At 33.6% G+C, this 12,989-nt stretch overlaps 1 protein-coding gene across 1 annotated transcript; it reads right to left on the bottom strand.

The window, feature by feature from the left end:
- Positions 1–717: 717 nt before the first annotated feature.
- On the bottom strand, positions 718–1,653 carry LOC132643936 (uncharacterized). Its single transcript, XM_060360470.1, has one exon. The coding sequence runs from the start codon at positions 1,651–1,653 to the stop codon at positions 718–720; it is 936 nt and encodes a 311-aa protein (XP_060216453.1).
- Between the last annotated feature and the right edge of the window lie 11,336 nt (positions 1,654–12,989).

Genomic DNA, 12,989 nt, shown 5'->3' with positions numbered 1-12,989 from the left:
AGGGTGTACAACTAACGTATTAGTTATATGTAAGTTGAAAACACTACCCAACAAGGGATTAAAAATACCAAAGCTAATACATGTATTATTTTCTCTAATACCAAACAACCCCTTAGTGTTCCATGTAAAAATAGAGGGATTACTTTAAATCCAAACCCCAACATAAAGGAGAGTTTTGAGCTTTTTCTCTCTTTTTTTGCTCTAAAATTTTAGATTAAAAAATAAACCAATAAACTACTTTTTTGATTTGGAATCTTTTTATCATTTAGAGATCGAAATTAGAGTTCAGAACAGTCATAACACAAACTGAGACATATAAGAAACCTAACAAAATATTTCAACCAAAATAACAAATTATACCAACATGCGAGCACTATCATTCTCTAGTCAAAGTCTACCGCTTTTCATTATTATTAGAGCTTAGAAGGTTGCCATTCGTTGGCAACAACATTTTCCATCTTAACTGACCAAATTATAAAGCATGCAACTGATTTAAACAAATTACAGTAAAAAGAACGCAAAATGCACTTTTATCTCCAGCAAGAGTTTTACTAACTCCGGCACAACATCTACATCCACTTCAAATTAAAAACAACACTTCAGTTTCTTTTATAACCGCGGTGTCGCTGCCAGCTTTCACGCACCTTCACTATTTCCACGGAATATCTATCACCTCTCACCAGCAATAAGTACAAGGTATAACTCTGTCCGTCAAGGCTAGGACATGTGGGATAATTTTCCACCAATTTCACGCATAACAAATTCAGAATTATTAAGCACACATCTGCTTTGATAGATGATTTGCTGAAGTAATTCATGCCTAGGTTTTGGTTCATAGACACGAGAATTTGCAATCTTTGATCCCTTGCACAACTCTTTTGCTGGCTGAACATGCTTCCACCAGAAGTCAGAAAGTGCCGTTTCCAACAATTGCCAATATTCTTTATCTCGAAACAACCTAAACAAACTACTTCCATTGATAGTCCACCCATAAACGTCAATCCAGTCTCGATCCAATATTTCCATTAAACCTTGAGCCTGAGGAACATAGTAAATGGGAAGTCTTTTCCAAGGTATCATCTTATTCTTATCACCATCAAAGTAAGGGCATTTGATTTCCAAAATTCCTTTTGATGGCAAAGGATTAATAGATTTGTCGATTACACCATCAGGGGAAGCAGCAAGCCAGTTATCCTTTACGTTCATTTCCCGATAGACTTGAAAGTTCTTGAAAGAGACAATATTATCAGTTATCAGACTATATCTCACAATTGCCTCTTTTTCCTTGATATTATTCCAACGCATGGCCATATGATCTCTTACCGACAAGGGTTTAATCATTCCGATTTTCTCCTCCCAGAGTTGAACTCTACGTTTAGGCCATAAACCAACAGCTTGACCAAAAGTGCTAGCTGTGAGTTTATACTTTCTCAATTCTTTCCAATTTTTGTACCAGTGTTTAAAACTATCGGATTGAACACATGGATCAGCATTCTCCAACTGTCCAGCACAACTGCAATTGTACCTTAGAAATAAAGAATGAGCAAGAGCAATTGGTACCTTCCTGAGAATGGTACTCTGATTTGATGAACACCCATAAGTGAACTTAACAAAACGCACGACCTGTACTGCTGACAAGCAGCAAGAAGACATTTCTTTCACCTTCCACGCCCTACAAAAATATTATTGCTGCCAGTCAAGACTCAGTGAAAAGTGACAGTTGACTCAATATCATATGGAGTAGATGAGGCATACTTAAAAAATAAAATAACAGGCTCTTTTGTTCAAATAATTACTAAGCATATAAATCATACGCATTTCTATAGCAACTAGAACATGATAGAGGCTGATGTGCCGCAAAATTACGGGATATTCGATGCTAATTTCTTAAGCTTTTGTGACTCTTCAAGCACTTTTGTTGTTACTTTTTGTGTATTTATGTCGTTTTGTAGGATAAGATGCCCGGAGAGCATAACGGAGAAAAATAGAGCAAAAATAGAACAAACAACACTTTCTGGCAGCACATGCTAGCAGCACTTGCTGCAGCATGTTGTGCATGCAGCACCTGCGAGTAGCACTTGCTGCAGCATGTGCTGCACGCAGGGCATTTTTGTCCACAATTTGTTCCTCTTTTTGGAATGTTATAAATACTCTTTTAGGGTTTGTAAAACATATCTTTGGTCATTCAACACAAGCTTTGGAGCTAGGATTTTACACCACACCTTTGGAGGAGAAGATTGAAGCTCGTTAATGATAAATTTCTCAACCTTTTCTTCAATTCCTTGCTTTGTATTGCATATTTAAGGGTGTTGTACTTTATTCCATTACTTGAATCTTGCTTATGATATTATTCATTATCAAGTGTTGGATTAAAACTCTTGTTATGCTTATGTATTGAACGATTTTTATTGCTATTGAAGTGGGTCTTTGTTGATTTAATTAATCTTGTTCTTTAATGTTTCTTAAGGGATTAGCTAACCCTAAGACTCGCCCATTTACTTTGATTGAGCTCGGAAGAGGAAATCTAGGTTGGAAAAGATTAATTAACAAGAATTTGGGTCATTAAACCCATCTAATAACTTGAGCTAGGAATAGGAAAGTTACTTGAGATTCAATTGGTTGTGCATGATATCACACTCTAAGGCTTGGAAAAGCTTAGAGTGAAATTCATTGATTTGGTTGGAAGACTTTCAATGAGATTTTAGAAACCATTATCTATTAACATAAACCCGCTCTTAGTTGTAAAATCATAAATTACATTGGATCGTTACTTGAGAGTTGCTTGTATCCATGCTTGTGGCCATTGATCATTTTATTCGCTTTCTAGATTAGTTTACATTTTTGCATTAGTTATAATTTTCTTAAAATCAAAATATTATCAAGTGTTTGGCTTAGCGTAGAAAGTGATAATTCCTTACTTGTTTAAATCGCCTAGTATATTGTTCCCTGTGGGATCGACCCCCACTCATAGTTGGGTAAATTATATTGCATACGACCGTGTACACTTTTTCTTTGAGGAGTGGATTTGGACGTTATTAGAGGCAAAGGTAAATAAAAATCTACATGTTAGTTTTTGTCATAATTTTAGTGAAAATACATAAGTTGCACCCTGTACGTAGTTGTCCGACAAGTCATTTACACACGGATATTTTATGTATGACCTTACCCTCCTATTTTTGTTCAGAGTAAAATGAACAACCCTTTATGTGATGACGTGACAAAGAAAGTGTATTTAATTTCTTAGAAGCATGCGAGGGACCAAAAAAAAAAAAAGCTTAAAAATGTTAAAAGTCGATTAAAGTGAACATATGGCTTTGTTTCCTCGGTTTTTATTTTAGTTTCTTCTATTCCTTAGTCTTTCCTATTTTATTTAATTATTTTTTCTTCTCTCTTTTTCATTTTGTTCTATATGGTTCTTCCATTGATGCCGTGTAAAAAAGAAAGAGAGGAAAAAACACTAGGTGATTTCTTCCTATCTGTCCTACTCATGGTGAACATAGTACCTGATACCGTTGCTGCTGGGAGGTGGGAGGTGACATATATCCCGTGTAATTAGTCAAGGTATGCACAAACTGACTCGGACACTACGGTTATCAAAAAGAACAAAGAGAGAGGAAAAGGGGGAAAATAAAAATTATATGAATTTTCTACGTGGAGAGTGTGTTTGAGACTACATATCATTTATCTAGGTATATATGTTTTAGGGAGGTATTAGTTCGAGTATGAATAAGAATAGGGGTAATAGGTCACCCGTAAAGATAAATCGCCTGGGGAAGGTCAATAGTGACTTCTTGGGCAGGTCACGGCCTAAGTGCCAGATTTTGATTGTGACATTTCAAATGAATTGACAAACATAAATTGCTAATCCATGAAACATTGCAAGGAAGCTAAACCCATAACAATATAATAAGGAGAAATCCATTGAGATTCAGCATCTAATAGTTACCAGAAACAATGAGCAAAACTGCAAACCAAAACACACCAGCAAATCATAAAAGAAGGTGTTTACCTGTAAGAAAGATATGACCCTATACTAAAAGATCACATCATAGCGAAGTAATAGAGCATATTGTGATTAGGGTTGGCAAAATGGTTAAAATAAAACAAGTGATCATTCAATCGGGCCCATTAGATATGGGTTGGATAACCAACTCTTTTAAAATGGATCAAATATAGATATTATCCATATTGTCCACTAAAAGTTGGATATCCAGATGGATATATATATATATATGCATACTATTACTTTCTATTTATCTGTTTGTTCTTTTTCATGAGTTCTTCCTTTATAGGAATTTAAGCCTCTTTTGGCCTTTAGCTTGTGTTCTGACCTGACAATTCCTGAAGCCTATAGATAATATGGATATCTATATTATCCGACGGTTAATTTACTTATTATACTTGCAATCATGCTGCATCGATTACGTTTCTTTTGAGTCGAGGGTCTATCGAAAACGGCCTCTATACCCCAAGGTCTACATACATCCTACACTTCCCAGACCCCATTTGTGAGATTACACTAGGTATGTTGTTGTTAAATATGAGTGGGTTGGATATTTTATCCATTTTGTTTAACCGCTTTCGACCAGCCCATATTCAATAGGACCCACCCGTTTGCCACTCCTAATTGTGACTAATCCGTCACTGGAACAAGCGAGTTATACAACTATTTTTATGACAAGAGAAGCCGCAACTGCTACCCTTCGAGTGCGCACAAGGTAAACTTCGTTCATGTGCAATAGCCCGCAAACCACACGGGAGAGATAGCTTGACTTAGAAGGGGTTTCGAACTGTAGACCTTCACTATGGAAGCCATATGCTCAACCAACTGAGCCACCTTGTGGGTACAACTGTAGTACGAAGTATCTGCTTTGATACTAATGAGGTGGTATAAGGAAGATTATTATACTTTTATTTTTTTTATAAAAAGATTTGGATACAATCATAGAATTCAAATACAGACGATGACTATGAGTTAATGAGAGAGAGAGTACCTAAAATGGCAAGAGCAGAGACGTGGCCAGATTTCTGGAAAAGATAGCAATTTTGAGGGGACCAAGAAGGTTTTCAATTTTAGGGAAAACCTAAATGTTACTCCATGCCTCTCATATTACTTGTCCACCTTTCTTTTTATAGGCCTCTAAGAACTCATAAATAAAAGTGTATTTTCACTACATTACTCTCATCTCTCTCCAATTAATTGCATGGATTAGTTTAGAAAACAATTAATGTTAAAGGCAAAATAGGAAAAACATAATTAATTTTATCTTGATTTTGTAAATGAATAAGTATTTTGGGATGAATATTAATGTAATGTGGACAACTAATATGGGACCTAGGGAAAAAAATTGTTATTTAATTATTATGAAGTTTTTATGTTTTTGTACCTTAATGTTGAAATTAAGCAGCCGTTTGGCCATTAAATTATTAACTATTTTTGAAAAAGAAATTTCATTTTATTTGAAAATATACCTCATAACCTGTTTTTAACTCTTTTTCATCTAAATTTCTGATTTTCTTTTTTATTTTACCCTAATTTTTTTTTAATTTTTATAAAAACCGACATTATCTCACTTTCATCAAGTGTGTTCTCTCCGTTACACTTTTTCTCTATTTCCTCAGATGCCTCCTTGGATTATTGACACTTGTTAATAACAAGATTTTAAGACTTAGATTAAATTAACTCAAACAAGCATCATAACTATAGTTAAGGGTGTACTTTGGGCAATTATTTCAGAAAATCTGAACTTCCACAAATGTAGGAATCCATTAATATCCTTTTCTTCAATTATATTCTTTTATATATAAATATAAGATTCATCTCAATAAATGAGATTATGTACGGCAAGAATAATATATTCTTAGCATTTTAACCATAAAAATGATATCATCTCCCACAATTTCTTTCTTACGAACTACATCTGTAATTCTAAATTAGAATTATTTGAGTGGCATTTATTAATTTTAAATATTTGATTTGCCAAAAGTCCTTGTGGTTTAGGATTGTGCAACTGAATGAACCAAAATATGAACAGTTGGTCCGCAAAAAGAGTAATAAAAAACTATTGCGTAGAGGGGGAAGGACAAAAAGATACGTTTAATTGGGTACATATATCTATTTCATTAAATAATTTATATTCGAATGTAAACATAAGATGAAAATATTGATAAGAAAATGAAAGTAATTAATTTTAGGGCAAAGGTGCAAATATACCCCTCAACTATGCGATTTAGAGCAGATATACCCCCGTGAAAAAAAGTGTTGTATATATATCCTTATCGTTACAAAATGGTGCAAATATACCTCTGCCCTTACACAAATAGTACTAATATATCCTTTTCGCTAACGTGATTTTTTTAAAAAAAAAATCATTTAGCTTATTTTGTAATTAAAAAAAATGTCATGTGGCTTTAAACAAAAGTCTACTCATTTTTTTTTAGTAGACATATTTTTCTAACGCCATATGGCAAAGTTTTTTCTAGTGGGTCAGTCTGGTTCATTTAAAAAAATATTTCTGTGGCTTTAAAAAAAATAAGTCTACCCATTTTTTTAAACTAACCAGACCTGATCCACCAGAAACAAAAATTATCATGTGGCTTTAGAAAAATATGTCTACTCAAAAAAAAAAAAAAATGGGTAGACTTTTTTTAAAGCCACGTGGTATTTTTTTTAATTAAAAAATAAACTAAACGATTTAAAAAATAATCCGTCAACAAAAGGGTATATTTGCACCATTTTATTACGGCAGAGGTATATTTACACCACTTTCTTAACGGGGACATATCTGCTCTAAATGGATGATTTTACTAGTTTTTAGAAATTGAGAGGTATAAATCATATTTCATGTTTTTTAGGAAAAATATATTCATACAATCGAATATTCTTTACAAAAGTATAACCATACACAACTTTATCTTTAACTCCAACTTCAAAAATTTCATATAAAGTGAAAAATATTTAGTTTCGATGGTCAAACGCCTATTAAATGACTTTAGCAAATTGGAATAAGAAACTGAAAACTTAGAACAAGATATTTACTACATTTATAATCTCATCATACATAGAAATGATGAAGAGTTTTATTAAATAAAAAGTATCACAAATTTTTACCGTATTTGTTGTTTTTAGTCTAGCATATTTATAAAGACATAAAACCTTTAAATTCAAAACAAACATCCGTAGTGCTATGATATTATTTATATTGGGATTAATCTTTCTTTGCATGCCTTTTCTTTTAAAATTTTTAAAGATGGAACGAATACATGAATGGTAACAAACACGAAAATAGAAGAAACCGTAGAACATTATTTGTCATGTCGCCATTTAAATTCTTTAGTCTGAGGGTGGCAATGGGGCGGGGCCGGGCCGGGCCGGGCGGGCAGTAAATACAATAAACTAAGAAAATTATTTTGTACTTCTTTATTACGAGTGTTGATAGAAGTTTTACTTTTTTTTTTGTTGCAGGGAGTACTAGGATTATAAAGATTGTTTTTGTACATTCTCTTTTACAAATCTTTTTACATTATTAAACTAATGATTATAAAATGAGAATTACTAATCAATTTGTTTAATATATGCAGTAGCAGACTTATTTTCTGGGATGACACACATAGACGCGATCCAGAGACTCGTGCCATTGTGCCATAGGGATTTGGAGGCTAGTTCTAAACACTCGGATACAGTTTAGTTTTGTGCATTCTTTTGATCGTGGACTTGGTAGTACGCATAGATAAGTAGTTGCTGCTATTCTTTTTACCGTTCTATTTTTTGGGGCATATGCGACTAGTGAATGATGCTGGAGGGTGGTACTATTTTTTAGGCGTTGTTGGAGACTTGGTTCTTTGTGAGTAGTGACTGATGCCCTTTTTTTCCTCATTCATTTGTTCATTCTTTTGGGAGAATCATTGGAGTTGTGAGTTGCTGGAGAGTAGTATTAGACTAGATTGGTGCTATTTTTTTTACCATTTTATTTTTTGGGCATATACGACCTGTTGCAAAGTGGTGCTATGCGACTAGTTACTTGTGTTTGTTTTTTTCTTTGGAATTGCTGGAGAGTGGTGCTATACGATTAGTGTCTGATTCTACTTTTTTTCTCCTTTATTTGTTCATTTATAAACATATAAAGCTTGTAAATTCACGACAAACATTGTAGTAATATTATTATTTATATTGATAAGTTTAATTCAAGTCAATAAGATGTTAGTCATGTTTTTGGAATACATTATATTGGATCTTGTTATAAAAAATATTATTTGATGATAATAAAAATTTGAGTAGTTTAATAAAATTCTAAAATATTTCTACTACTAAAAAGGAAACCTTTTTTTACATATATATAGAGAGAGAGATTTTGTACTTTTTTCCTTTTTTTTTTCTATAAACTTGAATATTTTCTAAGCAAAAGTAAAATTATAAAATCCATAATTAAAAAAATTGGGCTTCAAATTTTTGGGGCCTAAGACAAAATTTTACTACTCTCCCCCTTTAACCGCCCTTACATTCGTGTCTAGATCGTGTCTATCTCTGCCATCGCGGAAGATAAGTATGTTATTTTAAGTAACGTTAAACAATAACAACATACCCAGTGTAATCCCACAAGTGAAGTCTATGAAGGATAGAGTATACGCTGACCTTAACCCTACCTTGGGAGGTAGAGAGACTGTTAATCAATTTTCATTCTACTTTTATAAGAACTTTTATAGTGGAGAACATACAAAAGTAATTTTCTCTATCTGAGACAGAAAAACAATAACGTTTTTATCAACACTTGTAATAGAGAAGTATAAAGCCAGTTTTCCGAATTCTTTGCATTTTGTACCTCTAATAAGTATTCTCATTTATGATTTGCACTATATCCCATTCTTCTCAGTAGTTTCGCTCTAATCTCTTTATTTCCTTGCTAAATAATGGAATTACTTTTTTCTTTTAAAATTCAAGAGGACAAAATAGGAAAAAAACTACACGTCATCCTCTTCTATTGTATCGAACATTGAAATTACAGACAATTTCCAACATTGAAATAAAAATATAGTTTGTTCATGGAATTTAATCATTTTTTGGAAAAAAAATTGGACAAAAATTTTAAGTTCAACCTTTTCTTCCACTCACAAAACATCAATTTTTTTCCAAGTAAAATGCATGTTCAAACATAACTTCAAATTCCAAAAACTATTTTTCAATACAACTTCAAATACTTTTCTTTTTTTCAGTTTCACAAAATCTATGGCCAAATGCTAGCTTAGTACATTAAATTCAATCATTTTTTTTTTGCTTCCCACCCGGTGTCCGGTATCAGCATTGGAGCCCAACTATATCTGGATTCGCGCCGCGTAGGGAGCCATTCGGGGGGAAGCGCTACCTACGAAGGATTTTTCCAAACCAAGGGCTCGAACCCGAGACCTCTGGTTAAGGGAGAAGCAGCCCCATCCGCTGCACCATATCGTTTTGTAACTATAACCTCAGGCAAAATCCAAATCTAGTTCCACTTCGTTTATATGTACATTCACTACTAAAAAACACTATTTTTCCCTACCAAGATTTCTGACCTCATGAGATCTGTAAATGACAAAATCCGACCTTAAAACCGACGTCAAGCGTAGCTCAGATAGGGACGGGTCAGAAATTTTACCCACCTCATGAGGTCGGTACCTTCTTACACTGGATACTAACATTATTAATTATACCAACCTCATGAGGTCAGTAAATTAATTTGTTTTTTTTCTTACAAAAACGTTACCAACCTCGTGAGTGATTATTTTTAAAGTTTTTATGAGGTCGATATATTAAAATTTTATTTATTTATTTATTTTTAGAGTTACCGACCTCATGAGGTCGGTTTATTCAAAATAATATTTTATGTATTTAAATTAACCGATTTAATGAGGTCGGATTATCCAAAATAATTTTTATTTATTTAAATTTACCGCCCTCATGAGGTCGTAAATTCATATAAATTTGTTTTAAGCAAACCGACATCATGAGGTCAGTTTTTGGATATTAGGTTCCACCGCCCTACTACTTTTACCAACACAAAGTTTTGAAATCTACCAAAACTACTCTCCATTTCTCGAAGACTAGTTCACACTGTATAATCTTTTTACAAGCCATTTTTATAGAGATGAAGCCTAACAATCTCTGATTTCTCGTAATTCCACATCGATATGTTTCGCAAGAACACCTAACCAAGCCATCAATTTTGAAAAGGTTCAAGTGTCATTGCATAGTCAACAAAAGTAATGACACCGTCTACAAATTCATCCCTCATCCCCCTCGGCCTATATTTGTCCTATCATACATCCAACTACAAAATTTTATCTACACAAATAACACAAAATTTGAAATTGTAATCCACAAATTTAATGTTCAAAATATTTCAAGGTTAACTAAACTAGTCTAATCTAACTAAAAGCAGAATTAGATTTTCCCAGCCCAATACTGAAACCAAATTCAAAGAAGGGACATAAAACCAAAATCAAAATCAATTAAATTACAGAAAGAAAATTAGGGATATAATTGGGGATATAATTAGTCTAATCTAACTCTAACTAAATTCAAAGCCTTCGTTAACATGCTAACTAATCAAGTCCAATTCACACTCTTAATAGGTTACAAACATTAAAATTCTCACCAGACAAGATAGGTGACACTAGAGAGCTTTAATAATCACACATTGAGAAAACTTTTTTTCAAACTAGGAAAATTGTCAAAACCCTAAAAAAATTAGCATGAAAACTAACAATGGACCAGAAAGTAGAATCATAGGCATAAAGTTAATTAAACTAGTCTAATCTAACATAATAAGCATTACTAACATATTGAACACCAAAAAAAGAAAGAAAAAAACCGCGTAAGAGGTTTTCTGGTGGCAGTTGGCTGGAGCGACGGAACGGCAGCAGGTTGTAGGCTGGGGACGGTGAACGTTGGGCTGAGAAGGCAGGTGAAGGGCTGGGACGGCGCGTGTTGGCTAGGGAATAAGCCAACGGTAAGGGAAGAGAGAGAGGGTGAAAGTGAAACTGAAGAAAAAAGGACTGAGGGTCGATTTTATTAAATTTTCCGACCTCACGAAGTCGATAAATTTAACAAATGAATTGATCGGATTTGACTAAATTACGAACCTCGTGAGGACGGAAAATTTAATTTTCTTAAATTTAAAAGTATATCGTCCTCACGAGCTCAATAATTTAATAATGAATTTTTATTATTTTAATAAAAAAGCGACCTTATGTGGTCGGTAATTTAATTATTTTATTTTTAATTTAAAAGAATACCGACCCCACGAAGTTCGTTTATTAAAAATAATTTTTAATATTTTTAATTAACCGAAGCGACCTAATGTGGTCGGTCCCGTAAATTGAATTTTTAATTAATTTTAGTAGTTACCAACTTCACGAGGTCAGTATACTTTCTTTCAATTAAATTCCAACCTCACGAGGCCAGTATCTCTTTTTTACGGATTTTTGGATTATTTAACCGACATCACGAGGTCATTTTTTTTAAAATAAAAATACAAAATAATTATGAGGCCCATACCGCCTCATGAGGTCAGTTTTTTCCTCGGTGTTTTGAAGTCGGGAAAAATAGTTTTTTTACTAGTGATTCTCTCAGCCTATTATATACATATTTAGATTTAAACATACCTGCAATCAAGAAAAAGTTAAAATTCATTCATCCAATTTGCAAATTTGACCACTTTCTGAAGTAAACAAATTCATCCTACTACTTTATCGTGTCTAAGATTAGACAATACGAAATAAAAGTGTCAAAAAAGAAACAGTTGTACAGAAACCACATGAAACTATACATGCATTGAAAATGGAATTCATGTCAAACCATAAGAAACCTACAAGAAGGATGTGATACTTGTTTAGAATAAGTGAAAACCATAAGTGGGTTAGAACGATAGTACCAGCCTTTCCGGAACCTATATACTACTATTGTTAACTAATTTTCATAAAAATGATCACGTGATTAACCTATCTTGGAGCTAAATTTCCTATCTACAAATGAGAACTTGAACTTCTGGCAATAGAGGCTTCCATAAGGAGGCCCCAAAAGCCGAGTGAGAAATAGTTGTTGGGCTGCCACAAACAAATATGGTTAGGATTAGAATCTACTTATAGCCATAAAAACAAAAAGGGAAGTCCGGTGCACAAAGCATTCCGCCTTAGCAGGGTCTAGGGAAGGGCCGCACCCCAAGGGGTGTGATGCAAACGGTCTAACCTAATGCAAGCATGGCTACTTTCACGGCTTGAACTTGTGACTTGTAGGTCACGCGGAGACAACTTTACTAGTTTGGTCTCAAATATATGAAAGTTACTTTTTCATTGGAAACAATAGAGAACCACTCCATGCCATCAGGATCAGCAATTATCAACACCCTGTTGGGCCTAAAAATGATCAGTAGTCGTGACCCATTACATTTGTTTCATGTATTAGTATTGTTTCAGTGAATAGCTGCGGCCCAAGTCAACTTATGACCGGGGTCCAAATTGTAATATGTATATAAGCTCATTAAACATTTTTCAGAATAATAAGAAAAAGAAAAATACTTTTCCCCTTTTCCCTTTCTCTCTCTTCACCCAATTAGGGTTCTTCATTTCAATTAGGGATTCGATCGTGTATGCATAATATCGAATCTAACATGGTATCAGAGCATGGATTCGGTTCATTCTAGTGATTAGCTATCGTGCTATCTTACCCTTGCTAGAAATGGTTGAGTATTCGAGCAGATCGCAACTTTCAATTTCATCTGATTATTGGTTTGAAAAAGGACTCACTTCTTCAGGTTTTGTGAAGAAGATTGGTAACATTTCTCCTTGCTCACACTCGTATATGTTTATTCCGCATCTAACAAGGTTTTATTTGATCTCTATGGCTGTAAATTGATGATTTAGGCTTCATAATCGAAATTAGGGTTTATGTTCATATCGTGAATTGTTGTTGTCTGTTGTTTTTTGTTATACATTTCCAACACGATATTGATTTCAAC

Source organism: Lycium barbarum, chromosome 6 (genome assembly GCF_019175385.1).
Source record: "Lycium barbarum isolate Lr01 chromosome 6, ASM1917538v2, whole genome shotgun sequence".
Classification (NCBI taxonomy): Eukaryota; Viridiplantae; Streptophyta; class Magnoliopsida; order Solanales; family Solanaceae; genus Lycium; species Lycium barbarum.
The sequence above is the reverse complement of the archived record's forward strand: the minus strand, read 5'-3'. Positions and strand labels throughout refer to the sequence as shown.